The sequence below is a fragment of the Schistocerca americana genome, chromosome 1 (genome assembly GCF_021461395.2).
Source record: "Schistocerca americana isolate TAMUIC-IGC-003095 chromosome 1, iqSchAmer2.1, whole genome shotgun sequence".
In the NCBI taxonomy this organism is placed as follows: domain Eukaryota; kingdom Metazoa; phylum Arthropoda; class Insecta; order Orthoptera; family Acrididae; genus Schistocerca; species Schistocerca americana.
In genome coordinates this window covers 357,115,046-357,139,168 of record NC_060119.1, presented here as the reverse complement: position 1 = coordinate 357,139,168, position 24,123 = coordinate 357,115,046, and the positions used below count along the sequence as shown (strand labels likewise).

Below are 24,123 nucleotides of genomic sequence, written 5' to 3'. Positions count from 1 at the left end.
TCTACACGAAGAACATGGGTGTGCATCACATATTATTCTAACAGCATAGTTTTGAGCAATGATGACTTCCTTTCTTAAAGATGAGTTACCTTCTTGAAGCTGTGCATCGTCATCAAAACGCTGCATAGCCAACCACTTCTTCATTGCTGGGAATAAGTGGAAGTCGCTCGGTGCCAGGTCGGGACTGTACGGCGGATGAGGAAACAACTCCCACTTAAAAGATACGAGAACTTCACGAGTGGCATTTGCCGTGTGGGCCCGGGCGTTGTCGTGAATCAGCAAGATCTTTGTTTTTGAGCTCAACTTTCCCCTGCGCTTGTTTTGTATTGCTCTTCTGAGGTTGTGCAGAGTTTTGGCAATACCTCTGAGAGTTTATTGTAGTGCCTCTTTCCAGGAATTCCACAAAAATCACACCTTTTCTGTCCCAAAAGAGGTAACCACGTGGTTGAAGGTGCAGGCGGCCGAATTTTACGACGAAGGAATTTCCAAGCTCGTACATCGCTACGATAAGTGCCTTAATTTAAATTGCAACTATGTAGAAAAGTAGTATTTAAGTGTGGCTTTCATCTGTATATAATAAAAAAATTTCCAATACTTTATTTATTTTTAATTCCAAAACGTAATGTACTTTGTGTATAGCCCTCGTATTTCTCAAATCTACTTCATGAAATACATTACTAGCTACTGTTCCAAAAAATTTCGGGCGAACTGCCGGATGTTTGCAACTTCCTGCCGCAATATTTCGGCGCAGAGTCTTCTGGCCATCTCCATGTGATACTGGCTAAAACTCCCTGAGCTCTGGTATTTAAGCCCCCTGCGGTTCATGCGTGGTGGATTCACTTGTCGTTGCACGTGTGCTACTTGAGCGCGTTCGATATTGCTGCGTCGCGCGCCCTCTGTGGCGAAAACTCGCCGCATCGATGTCAATTCGATTGTCTTCCTGCTGTCCCATCACAGACCTACGCTGGCTACAGAGGACACGAAGTTTTTAGGCAACTGGATTCCATGCCGAATTCAATTGATAACCGCCGTCACGATTAATAAGAGACTCATTGTCAGACAGCCGTATTTCCACGGATTCAGTAATAATAGAACTCCAAAAGTTAGACGTATGGGCCACAATTTTTGTCTCATTGTAATTCATGGCATGACAAGTGGAAATACAGTGTTCAGCGATAGCAGACTTACAAGGCTGAAGAAAGCGAGTATGCTGCTGAAGTTCTACAAAGCGATCCTGCACGGTACGCGTAGTTTGCCCTATAAAATTTGCCACACTCACACAGAATTCTGTAAACACCTACCTTGCGCAGCTCTAGGTCGTCTTTGACAGAAACTCCAAAAAGACTCTCGGTCTCAAAATCGAAGTGATAAAACAAGTTACATTAGAGAAGTAGTTCTATAAAACTTCGAGAAAAATGTAATTATTTGTGCAAAAGCTGAAGGCTGAGACAATACTGACAACTACTGCTAGCACTTACCTCAGCTCATTGTGCAGTATATTAATTGTTCCTTTACCATTATCATGCTGCCGAATCTAGCGACGTGTTCATAAACTTCTGTGGGGTTTTCTCACTCATCTTCCACAACAGCCAACAAAGCTAATTCAGTTGAATCCATTTTCACCTATGACTATGTGTGCTTCGCACACCAAGCAGACAGCTAATGATTGACACGCCAAATTAATTGAACAACTATCGCTAGAGAACATTGAGAGCACGAAATCACGTTAACCGGCTCGTTCCGTGGACTGACGGCGCTCTATCGCGTGACATGGGATTTCTCGTACACATCCACGTCAGCGTTAGCTGACTCGAAGTAGAGAGAATATAAAATGTAGACTGGCAATGGCAAGGAAAGCGTTTCTGAAGAAGAGAAATTTGTTAGCATCGAGTATAGATTTAAGTGTTAGGAAGTCATTCCTGAAAGTATTTGTATGGAGTGTAGCCATGTATGGAAGTGAAACGTGGACAATAGTTTATACAAGAAGAGAATAGAGGTTTTCGAAATGTGGTGCTACAGAAGAATGCTGAAGATTAGATGGGTATATCACATAACTAATGAGGAGGTATTGAATAGGATTGGGGAGAAGAGAAGTTTGTGGCACAACTTGACTAGAAGAAGGGATCGGTTGGTAGGACATGTTCTGAGGCGTCAAGGGATCACCAATTTAGTATTGGAGGGCAGCATGGAGGGTAAAAATCGTTGAGGGAGACCAAGAGATGAATACACTAAGCAGATTCAGAAGGACATCCCATGAAAAACTGGTTTGTTTTAGGTGAACTTTAGTTTCTAGTCCAGTGCGATTTTTGTGCAGTAGTCACTTCTCCCTCGACACCTTTCCCTTCAAGATTTATAGGTTTTCTTTAGGTCTTGTGTTTGGCTTTTAATAGTTTAACTCCCTTATTTGTACTGGGATTAACTAGTGATACCACATAAATATTGGCCATTGATGCTTGCAAAACTGTTTCACACACAAACCAGAGAGACACTTAACAATAAATAAGTGTGCCACAACATGTAGTTAAACGACTTGCAGTGTCTGTAGGTTTCAGTCCATTACTTTATGAAACACTACAAAAGCCAGACTACATTAAAATACATTACACCTACTCATCACTCAGATTCAACCCACAGTACTATTTCCACTTCCAGTTGGAGCCATACTGCAATCCATTTCATTGTGATATACGAAATATGGTACTGGCATGTGTAAAAATTCACTTTATGAATGTAGTATAGGCGAGATGTCGTATAATTCAGATTGATACCTCACTGCTTCAATTAATGTTTTGTCATTTCTTGCAAATTTTGACAAAAGAAATAACGAAACTAAACAATTTACCTCAAATAACCAACAACAAATGACTGATATCAACACCAAAAACCACAACGAAACGAAACATGGAGATCTGCATGATGCCATGTATTGGGAGGAAATGAGCTAGGATGTCAGTGGTCATGTGATCAACAACAGATAGGTGCATTAACAGTTGAAACTTTGTTCCTGAGAAACCTTGATGGCGTCTTCACATGATGTGATGGGTCGGTATTGCCCATGTGGGTGCTGCCTTTTGAAATTCATTGCAGAATGTATTGATTGCATGAGATGTGATGTGATGTGACGGTCAGTACGAATTGGCCTTATCCCTCTTAAGGAATTAGTTATGACAGGATTTTAAATTTGGTCAATAATTAACGCAAAATATTGCAAATCATATTTTTGGAGCCCCCAAAACGTTAGACAGGCAATCTGCTATTAGTATTTGCTTTTGGGATAGTCGCTTAGTAGTATAGGTTGTACATCCTTAATGTATTTTTTTTGTGGGTTTTAATCGTATAGCCTACACTGTTGTTCTCCTTTCCACATCACTCTCTTCTGGTATCACTGGTCTGCATATGCCAGAACGAGATTTTCAATGTTATACCTGTAACTGGTGAAGTATCACATTGGCTCAAAGTATGGTTCAAAATGCTGAAAGGAATGTCTTATTAAATTTCTCAATGAACTTAATATATAGAAGAGTTATGCTTATCCATATATGTTCCACACTGAAACTATGATACTGCTTTTCCATAAAGATGATGGGCTGGCAATGGGCTCTAGTGATTCAACAGCTAATTTAATTGAACAGTTGCCTACTTGTTGTTAGATTGTCATGACAATTTTGATTATTAACTGATATTACAAATCAAGAAATTCAGTAAGCATAATCCAATCGATAAGTCAACATGTATGAAGAAGAATTTATTGAAATATGGGATGGGAGATCCAAAACCGCCATCTTTATTCTTTATCAATTGAGGCAGAGAGATAGTGGCTAAAAATCTTCGTTTAAAAATAATGAATTCTAATGAAGAATAGTTTATGGTTTGATATACTTGACACAGTGTACAAGACGAGATTTTTCATACGTCATTAATATTGGTTTAAAAGTTTAAGATTCATGAGCACATTCACATTATGAAATGCTAGAGTGAATAGATAGACGCATTAATTTAAAAATTACAGAAGATATTATGATGGATGAAAGTGGAGACACTGATAGTGAAGCTTATATTGATGCTGATCATGTTGTGGGTAAATCCTCAAGACAGTGAACGAGTGTCGTTTTGCTTTTGTTTCAAAGCTATTACATTATGTTGGAAAGTAAATTGCTGCAGTGTATCTTTCTTCCTTCAATAGAAGCAGATTTTGTGGCTGCAAGTAATGCTGTCGAGTCATCTGTGGGGTCAAATTAGATTTTGAAACAAACTACAGTTGCTGATAACACTCCAGTTCCTACTTTACATCTGTAAATCAAAGTTCTGACAGATTTGTTATTGGGCCAGGATTTTGTGATTGTCTAAAGCACACTAGAAAAGCAGATTTTGTCATATTCTTAACTAGTTAGTGGGAAGAAAATTAAGAGTAACTTGTACATTAATTGGCAGACAGGAAGTTGACACTCTACCAGTTCCAAAATCATAGGTTATAAATACTTGTTGAGAAGACCTACACTTACCAATGTAAAAAATTTGGAAGAGAACATGAAAGTATTTGTGTAAGCAGTGCTACTATAGATTAATAGTCTTTTGATACATATGAATCTCTGTTATGGAATGGCTTTTATTTCCGTAGCTGCTGCTAAAAACTGGCCATTGTACAGATAGTTAGTAATACAATGTGTTGTTGTGCTTTTGATGACTAAAATAACTGTTATACTTTAATGGACTATTACATTCTGACTGCAGTCAGTGATTGCTCCACTGGCGATGAAAGCTACCCCATTTTACATCTACGTCTAACTTTTTTAAATACCAATTTATTTTGAAAATTATTTAATATTTGAAAATGTACTGTCGACAAGGGATCTCAGATCGATTCCATATTCCTAGATTTCCAGAAGGCTTTAGACACAGTTCCTCGCAAGCGACTATTAATCAAATGGCATGCATATGGAGTATCGTCTCAGTTGTGTGACTGGATTCGTGATTTACTCTCAGAGAGGGCACTGTTCATTTGGTAGATGGTAAGTCATAGAATAGAACAGAAGTGATATCTCGCGTTTCGAAAGATAGTGTCAGAGGCCCTCTCCTGTTCCTGGGTTACATAAATGATCTAGGTGATAATCTGAGCAGTCCCCTTAGATTGTTTGCAGATGATGCTGTAATTTACCATCTAGTAAAATCATCAGACGATGAATTCCAATTCCAAAATGATCAAGAGAGAATTTCTGTATGGTGCAGAAAGTGGCAATTGGCACTAAACGAAGAAAAGTCCGAGGTCTTCCACATGACTACTAAAAGGAACCTGATAAATTTTGGGTATACGAAAAATCCCACAAATCTAAGGGCTGTCAATAAGACTAAATACCTGTTGTTGTTGGGGTCTTCATTCCTGAGACTGGTTTGATGCAGCTCTCCATGCTACTCTATCCTCTGCAATCTTCTTCATCTCCCAGTACTTACTGCAAGCTACATCCTTCTGAATCTGCTTAGTGTATTCATCTCTTGGTCTCCCTCTACGATTTTTACCCTCCACGCTGTCCTACAATGCTAAATTTGTGATCCCTTGAAGCCTCAGAATATACCCTACCAACCGATCCCTTCGTCTAGTCAGGTTGTGCCACAAATTTCTCTTCTCTCCAACTCTATTCATTACTTCTTCATTAGTTATGTGATCTACCCATCTAATCTTCAGCATTCTTCTGTAGCACAACACTTCGAAAGCTTCTATTCTCTTCTTGTCCAAACTATTTATCGTCCACCTTTTTACTTCCATACATGGCTACTCTCCATACAAATACTTTCAGAAATGACTTCCTGACACTTAAATCTATACTCGATGTTAACAAATTTCTCTTCTTCAGAAACGCTTTCCTTGCCATTGCCAGTCTACATTTTATATCCTCTCTACTTCAACCATCATCAGTTATTTTGTTCCCCAAATAGCAAAACTCCTTTACTACTTTAAGTGTGTCATTTCCTAATCTAATTCCCTCAGCATCACCCGACTTAGTTCGATTACATTCCATTATCCTCATTTTGGTTTTGTTGATGATCATCTTATATCCTCCTTTCAAGACACTGTCCATTCCATTCAACTGCTCTTCCAGGTCCTTTGCCGTCTCCGACAGAATTACAATGTCATCGGCGAACCTTAAAGTTTTTTGCTTGCTCAATATACAGATTGAATAGCATTGGGGAGAGGCTACAACCCTGTCTCACTCCCTTCCCAACCACTGCTTCCCTTTCGTGTCCCTCGACTCTTATAACTGCCATCTGGTTTCTGTACAAATTGTAAGTAGCCTTTCGCTCCCTGTATTTTACCCCTGCCACCTTTAGAATTTGAAAGAGAGTATTCCAGTCAACATTGTCAAAAGCTTTGTCTAAGTCTAGAAGTGCTAGAAATGTAGGTTTGCCTTTCCTTAATCTTTCTTCTAAGATAAGTCATAGAGTCAGTATTGCCTCACGTGTGCCAGTATTTCTACAGAGTCGAAACTGATCTTCTCCAAGGTCAGTTTCTACCAGTTTTTCCATTCGTCTGTAAGGAATTCGCATTAGTACTTTGCAGCTGTGACTTATTAAACGAATAGTTCGGTAATTTTCGCATCTGCCAACACCTGCTTTCTTTGTGATTGGAATTATTATATTCTTCTTGAAGTCTGAGGGTATTTTGCCTGTCTCATCCATCTTGCTCACTAGATGGTAGAGTTATGTCAGGACTGGCTCTCCTAAGGCCATCAGTAGTTCTAATGGAATGTTGTCTACTCCCAGGGCCATGTTTCACCTTAGGTCTTTCAGTGCTCTGTCAAACTCTTCACGCCGTATCATATCTTCCATTTCATCTTCATCTACATCCTCTTCCATTTCCATAATAGTGTCTTCAAGTACATCGCCCTTGTATAGACCCTCTATATAGTCCACCTTTCTTCTTTCCCTTCTTTGCTTAGAACTGGGTTTCCATCTGAGCTCTTGATATTCATACAAGTGGTTCTCTTTTCTCCAAAGGTCTCTTTAATTTTCCTGTAGGTAGTATCTATCTTACCCCTAGTGAAATAAGCCTCTACATCCTTACATTTGTCCTCTAGCCATCCCTGCTTAGCCATTTTGCACTACCTATCGATTTCATTTTTGAGACGTTTGTATTCCTTTTTGCCTGCTTCATTTACTGCATGTTTATATTTTCTCCTTTCTTCAATTAGATTCAATATTTCTTCAGTTACCCAAAGATTTCTACTAGCCATCGTCTTTTTACATACTTGATCCTCTGCTGCCTTCACTACTTCATCCCTCTGAGCTACCCATTCTTCTTCTACTGTATTTCTTTCCCCCATTCGTGACAATTGTTCCCTTATGCTGTCCCTGAAACTCTGTACAACTTCTGGTTTAGTCAGTTTATCCAGGTCCCATCTCCTGAAATTGCCACCTTTTTGCAGTTTCTTCAGATTTAATCTACAGTTCATAACCAATAGATTGTGGTCAGAGTCCACATCTGACCCCGGAAATGTCTTACAATTTAATACCTGGTTCCTAAATCTCTGTCTTACCATCATATAATCTATCTGATACCTTCTAGTGTCTCCAGGATTATTCCATGTATACAACCTTCTTTTATGACTCTTGAGCCAAGTGTTAGCTATGATTAAGTTATGCTCTGTGGACAATTGTACCAGACAGCTTCCTCTTTTATTTCTTCCCCCCAATCCATATTCACCTACTATGTTTCCTTCTCTCCTTTTTCCTACACTCGAATTCCAGTCACTCATGACTATTAAATTTTCGTCTCCCTTCACTACCTGAATAATTTCTTCATCATCTGCAGAGCTAATTGGCATATAAACTTGTACTACCGTAGTAGGCGTGGGCTTCGTGTCTATCTTGGCCACAATAATGCGTTTACTATGTTGTTTGTAGTAGCTTACCTGCACTCCTATTTTTTTATTCATTATTAAACCTACTCCTGCATTTCCCCTATATGATTTTGTATTTATAACCCTGTATTCACCTGACCAAAAGTCTTGTTCCTCCAGCCACCGAACTTCACTAATTCCCACTATATCTAACTTTATCCATTTCCCTTTTTAAATTTTCTAAGCTACCTGCCTGATTAAGGGATCTGACATTCCACGCTCCGATCCGTAGAAAGCCAGTTTTTTTCCCCCTGATAACGACGTCCTCTTGAGTAGTCCCCGCCCGGAGATCTGAATGGGGGACTATTTTACCTCTGGAATATTTTACCCAAGAGGACGCCGTCATCATTTAACCATACAGTAAAGCTGCATGCCCTCGGGAAAAATTACAGCTGTAGTTTCCCCTTGCTTTCAACCGTTCACAGTACCAGCACAGCAAGGCCATTTTCGTTAGTGTTACAAGGCCAGCTCATTCAATTATCCAGACTGTTGCCCCTGCAACTACTGAAAAGTCTGCTGCCCCTCTTCAGGAATCACATGTTTGTCTGGCCTCTCAACAGATACCCCTCCATTGTGGTTGCACCTATGGTATGGCCATCTGTATCGCTGAGGCACGCAAGCCTCCCCTCCAACATCAAGGTACATGGTTCATGGGGGGAGAGCAACTTAAATTGGAAAGACCACATCGATAATATTGTGGGGAAGGCGAAAGAAAGACTGCGCTTTGTTGGGAGATCACTTAGAAGATGCGAGAAACCCACTAAAGAGACAGCCTACATTACACTTGTCCGTCCTCTGCTGGAATACTGCTGCGCGGTGTGGGATCCTCACCAGGTAGGATTGATGGAGGACATCGAGAAAGCGGAAAGAAGGACAGTTCGTTTCGTGTTATCGCGCAATAGGGGTGAGAGTGTCACTGATATGATACGCGAGTTGGGGTTGCAGTCACTGAAACAAAGGCGGTTTTCTTTGTGGCGAGATCTATTTACGAAATTTTAATTACCAACTTTCTCTTCCGAATGCGAAAATATTTTGTTCACACCCACCTATGTAGGGAGAAATGATTATCATAATAAAAGAGAAATCAGAGCTCGAACAGAAAGATTTAGGTGTTCCTTTTTCCCACGCGCCATTCGAGAGTGGAATGGTAGAGAAATAGTATGAAAATGGTTCGATGAACCCTCTGCAGACACTTAAGTGTGAATTGCAGAGTAACCATGTAGATGTAGATGTAGAAGCAATGAGTAGAAAATGAGTGCAGTAAATGGCAGAGTACCGATCCACATTTTCAGCATCTAATCCCCAGTTGGTTCAACAATAAGGTGGTTGAGCTAGTCCAAAGGTCAGAAGAAGGCAATATTTATAATGTGCTGAAATATATTTTGGGAGGGAAACTTATGCTTCTCCCAGAGTATAAAATGTTCAGGTCGTTAACTACCTCTTACAGACCGAGTATAATCAAAAGAATGTTGTAGAATTGGATCCAACTGAATGAGGCAATGCAGGTATTACGATACTGGCCCTGTATTCAAGAGAGTGAGGTTTGCTCTGTCTGAGCGTTCTGATTTAGATTTTCCATCGTTTCCTTAAATCATTTCAACCAAAAACTGGAGTGGTACCTTCAGCAAGGCCATGATCGGCCACCTGACTTTGAAAAAACATACTTCTATATTCTATGTGGATGCATATTTCAGTGGACACCAGCTGTTTTCAAGGTACAAATCACATCACTGTGAATGGCAACTAAAGCCCTCAGTAAGTCGGACTATGCCAATCAGAATTCAAAAGACTGCACATGTAGAATTAGTAAACACACCATAAATAACTAGCTGCACCACAAAACCAAAGATGACCAACCTCAGGTATTAACAAGTCTTGAAATATTAATTAACAACAGTTGTGAAAGTATTATTAACTCTGTCCTCCATTTTTTGACTGCTATCATTTATTACATGATCATTGCTAGTTTACTCTCAACAGCTTCCTCCATAACACTATTGCAGTAACTGACAGTGAATCCAGAATCTACATGTCATTATTCTGCATCTGATAACACGTACCAAGCCAATATTCTGCAATTGTATATTTGCTGGCTGTTGTAGGTGTATGTAATGTATATGTTCTATACAGCAGTCCAGTGGTCCTAACCATCTAACTGATGTACAATTTGCCACAAATGCAGAGGATACTATAGACACATGCCTCACACATAAACATAGTGAATGCTTTACAGATACTAGGAAGTCCCTAATGTTATCGGGTGATCAAAAAACAATCTTCTTGGAAATACAACCTGCATGAGTCAAAAAATCTGTGGACTTAGGCAGAACCTCATTATTCTTTTGTACCTTGAAAATGACGTTGTGTACTCCTGTGGTAATACTGGAGGTTGCTGAGGATATTACTACACTATTTTGTATTATGCATGTGTGCTACTGTGGAAATAAGAAGCCAAAGGATCAGCATTATGCGAATACTAGTCACCCTACAAATCCCTTTAAACATTTTTTTAAAAAAATATCCAAATTTATTTTGTATTAGGCGAGTTATCCTTTACTGTTAAGAATGTAACACTTTGTGGGTATACTTTCATCATTAGCATAATCGAGCACTGTTTGGATCTTTTAATTCTTAAGTTGTTTACTAATACCCAGCACCGGTTTAGAAACATTTTAAGACATTTCAAGCAGGTGCTCCATTTCTTATGGATTCCAGGGATTCTTGCTGATTTCCTCTGCTGCAAGCTGCACATCGGTGAAGTTCAAGCTTCCATTTACTCCCTTCCATATTATAACAAAATTTATCTCAATTTTCGACGAAAGAAGATTCATCAGCAAATGGATCAGGTCAACAACAAAGTAATGAAATACTGTGGAGCAAAGTTACCCAAGTTTTGCCAGAAAATAGCCATCACAGCTGCTTCCGATCGTGTAGTGATAAACAATTTATTGATTACAATTTTATGGGTACAATTTAAGTAATAACCATTTAATCACCTTAAAAGAACTGTATTTGCCTTTTGTTTAAATATTTTTCTAGTAGCAAAGCATCAATTTTCTTGTCAAAAACTACCTCGAAAATACAGCACTACCAATTCGGTTAGCAGAAAATATCCAAGATAGCGAGTGGGAGAATATGAGTTAGTAGAAGCTATCAGCTATTGGGTACAATCGACAATGGTCTGAAATGTTTATTCTAATAGCTTCTAGACAGGACTGAAACTTTTTCAAAGTTGGAGCAAAGTTACCACTGTGCGTCGAAGTAGCCTGGCTTTACGAAATTCATTCTTTCCACCTCCATACGCGAGTAAAGCAGGGAGGTACCCTTTTACGGGGTGCGATGGCAAGTACCCTCCACCTTGTACTCCACACCGCATCGAAGAAGATTATGGATGCGGATCTATTACGGCGTTTGTGTCTTACAGTTCAACATTTGTGACCTGGTCATACTATATGGTCATCTTCGTCATAAGCACTATTATTCGTTGCTGTTCTTGAATTCCGAGGTTTCCGTTTCTTTTCGGTAGAGCTCTTATAGTCTTTTTTCTTCGCTTGTAAATCTTGTGCGTTGATCCCTATTTGTAGACAGATCACTGGTCTATGTACGAATTATCCGATATTTTCCTTTACGTAGTTCCCATCTTTTATTGCAGTCTTTGGAATTATGCACATTGGCATCTGTGATAAGTCGATGGAAGGAACTGCACGATAGCTTGCGTAAGATTATACTGTTCTTGGGAAGGGTAATTAGACGAGAAAACTGCTGGAGCTAAGTAGTGTGTTGCTGAAAATTTATCGAGATGATTCTTCGGCTAAACACGAAGGGAGCGAAAACGTTTCCGATATTAAAATGACGTCACTGAAAACTGCAGGAGCAACAGCTCCTAATCGAAATATAACCGTTTTTAGTCATGTGAAGTACGAGCATCTTATAGCAGGCATATCTGGTGGTGTCGCGTCAACCCTCATCCTACATCCGTTAGATCTCATTAAAATCAGATTCGCAGGTGAGTGCAATTGAACTTTGAATTGTGAACACTTCACTCTACTGGCAGGATAGTTTGTGTACTTAGATTTCTGTTGATTATTTTGTAATTCCTTTGATCTAATTCAGTATCTCATGCAGTGTACAAAGAAATAAGAATAATAATCCCCTCATTTTTCTGTACTTAGTGTTCCCAGGTTATTCATTCTTGTTTCTCTATTGTATTGTGTGAAAGTGTGCAGTGTCTATATTGTTTATATCTGGACTGTAGTGTAGCAATTTATTCGCCCAGCAATTGATATTAATAATAATAAAATGTTGGATTTGTCAGCCGAATGAAATAAGCAAACAAAAAAAGATGCAGTGTTAGCAGGTCGTGAAACAACGTGTGTGTGTGTGTGTGTGTGTGTGTGTGTGTGTTCATAATTAAATGTAATCGTGAAGTTTGTTTGGCAATTTCCTTAAATTTGTAAACATTTGGCACAGAAGTCTTAGTTAAAATGTTTTAAATGGTTGTTGATAGTGATGTTACAGAATTCGCATCAATGTAAAATACAAAATCAAATCTTTGTAACATAATAAAAGCTCTAAATAGCTATGTTCAATATTTTAGTGTAAGCTGAAATGTTAACATCATATTTTTTTTTACAAACTTGTTAGAGTGCCAACGTCTTGTTGTATTACAGTTAATGATGGACAAACCAAAACAACACCACAGTACAAGGGTTTAACAAGTGCAGTAACAACTATAGTGCAGCAAGAAGGTCCTCGTGGCTTATATAGAGGTGTGACACCAAATGTGTGGGGCTCAGGAAGTGCTTGGGGATTTTATTTCCTGTTGTAAGTATTTACCTTAATTTTTAAGCTAGTGCATTGTTTCGAAGAATGTTAAGCCATTTTAGTTTGGCATTATGATTGATGCGTGTTTATTGCACATATGAGAGGAGTATTGGAGCATGGACTTGGCATATCATACCTAATAACTTAAAATTAGAATACTTTCTCTTGAGAGATTGAAATGGAACTGACATATTGTTTTCTATCATATACATAAAATATAAAATGTGGATCTGCATTGTCTATTTCAGTATAGTCAAGCATTTACATAACATGGTTTACCCAATCATACCGTAGCTGTCGCAATTCGGAATTATTTCCTATAGGCCACTAAGTAAATATAGCATGTTCATGTAAATAATTTTGAACGTCCATACTGTTTGCAATGGGATGTTCTTCTTAAGTAACAAATGTTGTTTGTGTAGTGTAACTTGAAAATTTTTGAAATTGCAAAGCCTTAGTTTTATGAAGTGGTCTGATAATGACTTGTCTGTCTTCCCCAGAACAATAAATCTTAAAGGGGATTATTACTTTAGTGACAAGTATATTACAAAGCCCTAATGAAAGATGGAAGTCATAGTATAGATGCTATTGAAACCTCCATTTTGGTAGTTAACATGGCAAGCTTTTCCCCTCCATGTTGAAAAACCAAAGCAATGCCATTTCTGCTACAGTTCTATCACATTTTGATGGCTTTGCTCACGGTAGTAAAGCAGTATTTCCCTAACTCCATTGTTTCTCAATTGTAACTTCACACATTATTACTGGGATTACTTTCACTTTAAACACTTTCTTTTGTGGTATTGTCACTGCAAAATCACTTAACATATGAAACCACTGCTCCTGTGTGTCAAACGTGTGTGGGTGGCAGTATATCAACTGATTGAAAGGTGTATGTAGTGGTAGGTACTAAAGCCCAGTTGGGGAAGTCTGCCACCTCCACATTTGAGATGTAATGGAAAGTATTGGGGTATGGATCTGGTGTACCACATCTAATAACTTTAGGTGATATTTTCTCTTGAGAGTTGGAAATGGAACTTTTGTTTGTGGTTGTGGCCTCTCTTCGCATTTTCTTGGTCCGGGACCCATGACCACATCCCTGTGCAAGGAGCATTCTTTTATCCCACTGTTTTTCCAGTTTTTAGATTTGGTTTACTCATTTGTGCTCTCTGCTGCCGGCCAGAGTGGCCGAGCGGTTCTAGGCGCTTGAGTCTGGAATCGCGCGACCGCTACGGTCGGAGGTTCGAATCCTGCCTCGGGCATGGATGTGTGTGACGTCATTAGGTTAGTTAGGTTTAAGTAGTTCTAAGGGACTGATGACCTCCGCTGTAAAGTCCCCACCCGCTTTTAATGGACACTCTCTCTTCCGTGAGTAGCTTTGGAAGTGTGGGACTGATACCTCACTGTTTAGTCCCATAACCTACCCCAGCAAATCAATCAGTCAATGATGTCTGTGCAATGTTATTTAGCCCAAATGATATTCATAAGTATTCAAATAACCGAATGGAGTTGTTACTGTGTACAGCTCTGTGTTGCTATGCAATCAGTCTCTGCAAGCATACTAAGTGGATCAGTATTTTTTAAATTAAATCAAGGGGGGAAGGAGGTGGCTCAACGTTTGTTAATAGTCATGCGTTTGAGGCAATCATTCTTGAAAATTACTGCCCATGTGTACAGGTGCTCTTGTTATGGCTTCTTTACGTTCCATTCATGTACTGGTGTCGGAAGAATGACTTTTTAGGTGCCTCTGCATGAGCTATAAGTAATCTAATCTCCTGCTCACTTTCCCTACAGAAGTGATATGTAGAGTTGTTGTATATTCTTAATTATTAGCTAGTTGTAGAAATCTTGTTTGTAGGATTTCTCAGGACTGTTTCTCTATTTGTTGGTATTTTCAGCACTATCTCATGTTTTCTAACATATGGAAGGTAGCCCATGAAAAATTACTACACGGTTATAATTTTCCCTAACAGATAATTTTTGTTGCATATTACCACCATAAGATTTATATTATAATAAAGATGCTTAGAAATATGTCAAAAGTGCTTCCTAATTTTATTAATTCCAAACAATATACAAGGTATTCAGTTTGGAATATACTGTAATAGGGCAATGCATCAGATGAGGATATCTTTACATCCATTCCAGAATGTCACTGAATGAAAATCAAATATTTTGTTTTGTAAGTTTGCATCTCTTCAGCAGTGGTGCTGCAACTGCATCAATCAATCCCAGTAGAGGTGTCACATACATTTGTTTCTTGTGAGGTTTGTTATTTCTTCCACCAGAGGCATTGCATGTCATATTCATTCCTGACTGGCTGCTGTCAACCAGTAAGGTTATTACCTTTGCTCAAGGCACATTTTCTCAGTCTTGTTGCCAACCTATAATCTGCATTTTAGAGAATGTTGTTAGTTACTATTTAATCATAATAAATCATTGTATAAACACCATATGTTAGACTCAATATAAGGTAGAGGTATACTGCAACCAATTTCATGTTTTGTTGGGTGAAAGGTTTCTGAACAAGGATATTACCTCAAGATATTGTCACTCAAGACAATATTGGCAACTTCTTAATGTGTGCTTCTTTAGGTGATAAAAGCTCTACATAAGGAGGTGTTTTTGTGTTTGTAACAATGAAATGGGAAAAACAAGTTACACGATTGTCATTTCATCATAAGATTTTACTCTGTGCCATACAATTAATTTTGTGCACAAGCCTATGTTACAGTATCCTCAACAAAAGCCAAGTTAAGACATTGACGTACCATATCGTCATTTGAAAAAGTAATTGGTATAGTGTTTGGCATTGGTCTGCTTGAATCCAGAAATGATGTTGGATCCTGCATCCTCATTATGAAGACTGAATAGCTCTGCACATCAGTACAAAAAGTTTTAATGAGATTGTTATTTTAAGTAAAAGGAAATACAGCAGTTAGTCAAGATATAGAAATGTGTAGTTTTGGTCCGATTACCTAGACAGTTTGTTAATAAGCAGTGGCGAAGTTCTTCTCTTAATGAAATGCCTTTTGTAGTAAGATGGGTGGTTTTGGTCATGGACTTGTGAAATCTCTTTATCGCCAGCACCTGTGCAGCTTGGAAAACAGCCACATATGGGCTGCATGAAGCATTAACTCTTGGCGTTATCCCACCTTGGATATTCCATTTTTTAAAAAAATATTCCATGAGAATGTTCAAAGGCCACTTTGTCATGTAACATTAGTGGTTGTGCAACTCAACATGTTGAATGATTACTTTCGTTGATTGGATTTCATAAATGTTTCCTTGTAAATTGCAACAATGATGGCTACCAGCTGATCACATGTTTCCAACTGTTAAATTTATATGCTGCAATACCTTGTACTGTAATAATTCCCTTCTGCAGCCATAATTATAATTTTGATTTACATTAATACATTTTCATTTGCAGTATTCAAGGAGTCAGTATTTCCTTCCTGTAGTGGTACAAATAAGGAATTCTAAATTGTACAAATTTTCTTTCGGAATAACAGCTGATTAACAACATTTTAGTTGTCTACAAATTATGATAGTGTACTGGTATTAATATGCCAGTAGGATGGTGATTCTATTATGAGCTGGTTTGCAGGTGTGTGTGTGTGTGTGTGTGTGTGTGTGTGTGTGTGTGTGTGTGTGTGTGTGTGTGTTTCCTACTTCTTCGTTCTTTAGGTGTTAAGAGCATTTTATTTTAAAATTTATCATTCGCACACATTCTCTGTGCTAGTAACTGAAGGTTGACAGTGTCAATTTTGGTGAAATCATTTGTATGTTGTACATAGTGTTTGTGATCATGCTTTTCAATCTCACAGTGAATCATCTCCAATACGTAATAGAATGATTCCCATGCCCTCTCATATATTCGTAAAATTTGTCTGGTTATTTCAGTAATTGAAGAAAGAGGTTGTTGGCACTTTGATGGAATAGATTCTAAACTTTATCCTGCCAAAAACTATCGCAGATTAGGCATGCTGTGGACCAAGCTGTCGGACTATGTTAACAGGTGACCTCTTGCAACTGTTTTTGGTGCCATGGTGACTACGGCCCTCTGTGGTGTTTATGCTAGGAGAACACCTTCAGACGCGTCCGGCCATCCTGATTTAGGTTTTCCATGATTTCCCTAAATCACTCCAGGCAAAAGCCGGGATGGTTCCTCTGAAAGGGCACGGCCGACTTCCTTCCCCATCCTTCCCTAATTCGATGAGACCGATGACCACGCTGTCTGGTCTCCTTCCCCAACCATCCAACACCTTCAGAAATCTCATCATTGGCAAGTGAACTTTTTACAGTCATAGGAAGTTCAGTTTCTGAAGTTTTAATCAGATTGTTGGGCTCTAAAACAGCAAATTGATCTGATTTGTGTTCCATGGCTTTGCAGTGTGTATAGCTTTGACAGTAATCTGTTGATGCACTTTAACAGTGACCTCAATTTCTGGTTCAAAGTCAGTCTCCCTTGCAGCCTTCACTCCAGGCACCATTATTTTCCTGAATCGATGTGCTATGTCAACAAGATAATTTCTCATGTTATTCAAAAGTAATAAACATTCTAAAATTGACTCAAAGAATCTGTAAATACTTTCAGGCATGGTTGGATCCATAAACATATAAATGAGAACTCACACAATGTTTGCAAGAGCTTGAGCAGCCCCTCTGTGTTCTATAATTTCTGAAGAACCCCAGTTCTTAGTGGTGCTGATGATCTTTCTAAACAACTGATACAGACTTAATGGCTTTGTAGTGAGCACTTGATCATGTATCCTAGTCTCTTAACTGCAACTGTGTCTTTCAGAAGGTTGGTCCTCATGTGGATAGAAGCTGAGTGAAAAGCATCGAAAGTATCTAAGGTCCCAAAAAAAGTTACATGTGATGAAACTATTGTAAAAGGATGTAATTCTCCCAGATTGAGAATGGTGTGCACAGAGTTCAAACAGTGCCTTAGGATTAAGTGCACAAATTCTTTATTGAATATTTCAATGCACTCCAGTCACTGTAGAATAATTGTCTTACTCTTGTTCTTGGCACTTTTGTTATATCTAGACAATGCTGTTCAATAACCTGTAAAAGATCTTGGGTTATCTTCCCAGTTGGCTGAAAATAACTTAGAAAGAACTCTTTTAATTCAACTTTAGCTTTTGTAATTTCACTAAATTTAGTTACCTAAAAGATGCTGTTGAAAAAAGATACAAAAATACTTAGATTTTTATATGATTTTTAACAAATCCACCCTTAGTACAGTGTCGTATTTAGATACTGGTAAGTCTAAGCACTTGCAGAAAACTTCATTTTCCACTGGCATTTTTCTCTGTAGCTGTAAAATGGAAAATTCTGTTAAGCTAAAAACATAGTTATGCGTATTAATCGTTTTAAAGCAGGGGTGTCCAACCTTTGAGCGTACCAGCAGAATTTTATGGATTTTTTGTTACTGCTTGTATGAGGTGCTCACTTCTTAGGCCGCACTGAAACTTGCTTTGGGCTGCATGTTGCTGCGAGTTGGATAGTTTTCTCAATTTCTTGTTTTTCCGTTCGACATGCTGCTTCGCCAACATAGCCAATTGTGGCAGTCACACTTGCTCTTGTTTTCTGTTTGTCAAAACATACTAGATGTTTCTCTGAGGTTTCATAGTCGTAAACACTCGAACTGTGTACACCAAGCTTGAAAACTAGTAACAAATTAATAAGTATTGGTTGAACTTGGTTGTGTTAAATATCCTACAGCAAATTTTTGGTTTTTAGTTAGGCATGCCATACCAGTTCTCAGAATTTTCTCACCCCTTGGCAGCCTGGTACAGAACCATCAGATGTCAACTATTTCTTGATTTGCTCCCTTTTCATCTGGTGCACTGTCTTCGAATCTTTCCTTTATGTTACAATTATTTAAAAGATTTTCTACATTTCCTTTGAGCTCTTCAGTTTCTTCTTGAATGTCCTCCCTGATTTTTCAGTTTGGTTTTTGTGACCTGCAAATTCACTCCAAGGTAGAGAATTTTAAATTTTCTTCCCTGTCATTTTGGTCTGATGCTTTTTGAATACTTGCTGCTGATGCAGAAAGTTTAGTAAATGTCAGCATTGGGCTGGACAACAGGTGGTCTTCCAAAACATTGGCCCTGTGTCTTAAATTATATTTCTGCAGAAAGAAATAAAAATACATTTACAGTACCTGAGAAAAATGACGCACCCAGAAGACATGTTTGGATGTCAGTGTAATGTTGTAAATGCACACCATAAATGGTATGGACATGATTGTAGAGTTGCAGTTCTATGTGAAACATAGAGCAGCCATTAGTCCATTGGTGTTGTCTGTGTTTTGTGTTACCCGACCTATTAGGGTATATAAGGAATGCAAACAGTGACAGATGTTGAGTAATCACTGTTAAGGACAAAGAATATTCATACTTGCATGAGACCATCTTATCAGCACCTGGGGCAGACTTTGAAAGGGATTTAATGTGGGTCTCAAATTGGGTAGCTGTTTGAATTGTGCAATATCTAGATTTTAGGGGCATCAACCAACCAACCTGTTCACATCTGTGCCTGGTATCTAAGAACAAGTAATAGTTGTTTGTTGCAGCATTATTGCCCCACACTGTTGAAGACTAGCACCAGCACAGTGGCCTTCTTAGTCATAGATTGCCCTAATTTGACTGCTTTGAGGTGGCATCTTAATCTTCCTGGCAGGCTACCTCTGGTGCTAGCAGATGACACCAAAGTGGCTGATCTAGAGTTAAGTTCTGCCCCTGAAAGTGGTTTTTATTCATCCCTGTAGGGTAGTGCTTTTTGACCTCGTGGACTGCCTGAGGGGTTGGTGGGATACCCCCTGTCCCGACCCCCTGTGTGTCCCTTGCTCGGTGGCCCAGCCTGGCCTCTATCCTTTTCACCTTTTTATTCTCTTTATTTTTGTTCATTTCTTGGTTTCTTTGTAGTGGCTGATCTTTTAATGATATGCCTTTTTTCTGGACTTTTATCTCTTTCTTATTGTGTTAGTTACACTTGGGCTTTCCAGGTATTTCTCTCACCTCCTTCCTTCAATGACCACTCCTGGTGTGCCACTTATCAAATGAATGGGCTGATGACCTAGAAGCTTAGTCCCTATCACTTGAGGCCAACCAACTCACTCAAACCAGTCACACTAGAGAATCACTGTCCCATGTGTTGGCTGCTGTTGTTATGACATAGATGGCTGCATTTGGGGTGGTGCCATGGCCAGGAAGTGTAGAGTGCTTATGAATGGCATCACATCATGTTAAGTGATGAATCACAGTTCTGTACTACCATAGATGACCATTATAGGTGAGTATGACGACAACCTGGAGGGAGATCACATGTCAGGTCACTCAGTGATTTTAGTCCCCATCCCAGATTCGGATGAAACTTGGCACAGAGGTAGCCTATTGCAAAAAGCACCCCACCTCTATAAGTTAAAGTTGTTCTGGCAGCTCTCCTAATTAAGCTAAAATGATGGGAGAGGTGCTATTTTGCAGCATTCTTCATGAGCTTTCATAGGATATACAACAGAATGTAAGTTTGAAATGAAAATTATCAAAAAGCACACCTTCAGAATTTTTCAAACAACTGTAAACACTTCACATATCAACCAAATGATTTCAAGAGCTCCTCAGTGGCAGCGGCTGTTAGGGCAGGCATTGTCGTGCAACAAGCACTCCCCTCTCATCGGAATTCACCTCCTTTTGTTTTGAATACTCATTTAGAGTTTTGTAGAGGCTCACAGTATCATTGTGCATTGATAGTCTTTCCCCAACACAGAAATTTGACCAAAATGCCTTCTGTCCCAAAACACTGAGGTCATGTTTTCCCCCAAAATTGTGATTTTGAATTTTTTGGTAGATGGGGTATTTGTGTGGTGCCACTGTGAAGACTTTTTGTGTCAGGTGTCTGAGTCACCCATGTTTCATGTCCAGTTGTAATAGAGCTCAGAAAATTCTCGCCTTCCAATTAAGTTGCTCAACAAGCTCACACACACTATTGACCCAATTTTTATTATACTGTTTCTCAGTTGTTTTGGGACCCATCTCGTGTATCATTCGTGATATCCCAGTGTTTCTGTGAGTCTCTCATAGGAGAGTTCTGGAAACATTGCAGAAATTTCATCCACTGTCAATTGGCAGTCTTCATGAACAGTTTCCTTGATAATTAGGTTAATTTAACAACATACTTAAGTTAATATAACTACTTTTTTGTGTTTTTTATTTTTATTTTTTTATTGTTTTTATTTTTTTAATATTTTTTTTCTTAATTTATATCTAAAAATTCCTCTATGGAGTAGAAGGAGTTGTCATTCAGAAATTCTTTTAATTTCTTCATAACCAACAAGTATTTAAGAAGAAATTAAAAGAATTTCTGAATGACAACTCCTTCTACTCCATAGAGGAATTTTTAGATATAAATTAAGAAAAAAAATATTAAAAAAATAAAAACAATAAAAAAATAAAAATAAAAAACACAAAAAAGTAGTTATATTAACTTAAGTATGTTGTTAAATTAACCTAATTATGTCATGTATTGGAAAATTCGACTCGTTCCACATCATTACGAAATATCGTATTCATGATCCATGGAACTAGTATTAATCTAATCTAATCTAATCTAATCTAACCTCCCCCCCCCCCCCCCCCCCCCCCCCCCCCACCACCAGTCAAAATGGAATGTCCTACACTCCTGTCTGCCATGAACGTTTGTTCTGCCTCCACTAAACTCACTTCACCACTTAAACCCAACTTTTTTCTGTTCATCACATCTTCACCGTAAACTATTTTGATTCCTGAATAAATTTTGGTGGATGTTCCTTCCATGAGTAGGAAGCAGATCACAGCACTTAGTGGGGCTGGCATCTTTCATGCAACTGGACAGTACAGCATGAGTTTAAGTACTACCGTGTTCCTGCAATGCCTGGTCTGGTCATGGGATCACCCTCTGTCAGTGTTGCCAATCTTCCAAAAAACATAAAACCACAGCCTGTTATGGTCACAGCACACTTAATTTCTGAACATGCCTCATAACATCACATACTCCTTCTACTTGCGAAGTTTCATTTAGTTTCCTCCTCCCCTTCTGGTTGCTTCAGCTTAGTAGATGGTATATTTTAGTATATATGAAAAATTGCTCATTGATAAAAGTGAAATAAGCATAGAAAACTCTTTAAAAGTTCTTTTTGGTGATCCCTTGATGCCTCACATGTCCTACCAACCAATTCCTCTTTCTAGTCAAGTTGTGCCACAAATTTCTCTTCTCTCCATTTGTCTTAAATACCTCCTCATTAGTTATGTGATCTACCCATCTGATTTTCAGCATTCTTCTGTAGCACCATATTTTGAAAGCTTCTATTTTCTTCTTGACTAAACCATTTGTTGTCCATGTTTAACTTCCACACATAGCTACACTCCATACAAATACTTTCAGAAAAGACTTCCTGACACCTAAATCTGTACTTGGTGTTGACAAATTTCTCTTCCTCAGAAAAAGCTTTCCTTGCTATTGCCAGTCTGCATTTTAGATACTCTATACCTTACCTCATCAGTTATTTTGCTCCCCAAATTGCAACTCATCTACTATGCTGTCTCATTTCCTAATCTAATTCCCTCAGCATCACCTGATTTAGTTAGACTACATTCCATTATCCTCATTTTGCTTTTGATGATGATCATCTTATACCCTCCTTTCAAGACACTGTTCATTCCATTCAACTGCTCTCCCAAGTCCCTTGCTGTCTCTGACAGAATTACAATGTCATCGGTGAACCTCAAAGTTTTTATTTCTTCTCCATGGATTTTAATACCCACTCTGAATTTTTCTTTTGTTTCCTTTACTGCTTGCTCAATATACAGATTGAATAACATCGGGGAGAGGCTACAACCCTGTCTCACTCCCTTCCCAACCGCTGCTTCCCTTTAGTGACCCTCAACTCTAACTGCCATCTGGTTTTGTACAAATTGTAAATAGCCTTTCGCTCCCTGTATTTGACCCCTGCAGCCTTCAGAATTTGAAAGAGAGTATTCCAGTGAACATTGTCAAAATTCCTTAATCTCTCAGATAAGTCATAGGGTCAGTATTGCCTTGCGTGTTCCAACATTTCTACAGAATCCAAACTGACCTTCCCTGAGGTCAGCTTCTACCAGCTTTTCCATTCATTTGTAAAGAATTTGTTTTAGTACTTTGCAGCTGTGACTTATTAAACTGATAATTCGGTAATTTTCACATCTGTCAACACCTGCTTTCTTTGGGATTGGAATTATTATATTCTTCTTGAAGTCTAAGGGTATTTCACTTGTCTCCTACATCCTGCGCATTAGATGGTAGAGTTTTATCGTGGCTGGCTCTCCCAAGGCTAACAGTAGCTCTAATGGAATGTTGTCTACTCCCAGGACCTTGTTTCGACTTAGGTCTTTCAGTGCTTTCTCAAATTCTTCGTGCAGTATCATATCTTTAATCTTCTACGTCCTCTTCCATTTCCATAATATTGCCTTAAAGAACATCGCCCTTGTATAGACCCTCTATATACTCCTCCCACCCTTCTGCTTTCCATTCTTTGCTTAGAAGTGGTTTTCTATCTGAGCTCTTGATATTCATACAGCTGGTTCTCTCTTATCCACAGGTCTTTCCATTTTCCAGTTGGCAGCATCTATCTTACCCCCTAGTGATATATGCCTCTACACCCTTACATTTGCCCTGTAGCTAACCCTGCTTAGCCATTTTGCTTTTCTGGTCGATCTCATTTTTTAGACTTTTGTTTTCCGTTTTGCCTGCTTAATTTTCTGCATGTTTATATTTTCTCCTTTCATCAATTAAATTCAGTCTCTCTTCTAGCATTTACTTATTAGTGCTTAATGACCCAAACATAAAGTCAGATTAAAGGATATCTAACTTGGTATGCAAACAGTGTTTCAGAATTACAGCACAAACATTTTGTAGTGTTAAAATACTTCAGTTTGTAAAAAAATCCTGTGCAGATGTTGAATAGTGTTTTGCACACACTTCCCGCTGCAAATATCTCACTATGTTGAATGCTGGTTAAATTTCATACTGGTGTAGATTTGGTGTTTCTTCATTTTCTAGTGTTGCACACAGTTTCTCTTAATGATTTTGTTGTTCCTCCTATTGCTTCTGGGTTGATGGTTCTATTCCTCTGTGCATCAAACAACTTCGTTGTTCCAATAATGTGGGACATATGACTGTAACCAGTTTCCTCACAATGTATTCATTGATATGTTTTAAACTCCTTGAGAAGTACTCTTATGTTTCTTTTTACCAGTATTCAATTTGTAAATGACACTGGAGTTTAATGCACAGATGTTTAAAAATTAGAACACAGCAAGGAGCCATGTGCTTGTTTTGTACTAAACACTGTGCGTGTTGCATAAATTTTTACACCTATCTAATA

At 38.5% G+C, this 24,123-nt stretch overlaps 1 protein-coding gene across 1 annotated transcript in view; it reads left to right on the top strand.

Annotated features, from left to right (window-relative positions):
• The first annotated feature begins 11,561 nt into the window (after positions 1 to 11,561).
• The window catches only part of LOC124599848 (mitochondrial folate transporter/carrier), a 63,017-nt gene continuing 50,455 nt past the window's right edge, over positions 11,562 to 24,123 (top strand). The window contains exons 1-2 of the mRNA XM_047136112.1: positions 11,562 to 11,898; positions 12,563 to 12,716. Coding sequence (XP_046992068.1) covers positions 11,742 to 11,898; positions 12,563 to 12,716 — 311 coding nt within the window. The 5' untranslated portion in view covers positions 11,562 to 11,741. The remainder of the gene's footprint in view (positions 11,899 to 12,562; positions 12,717 to 24,123) is intronic.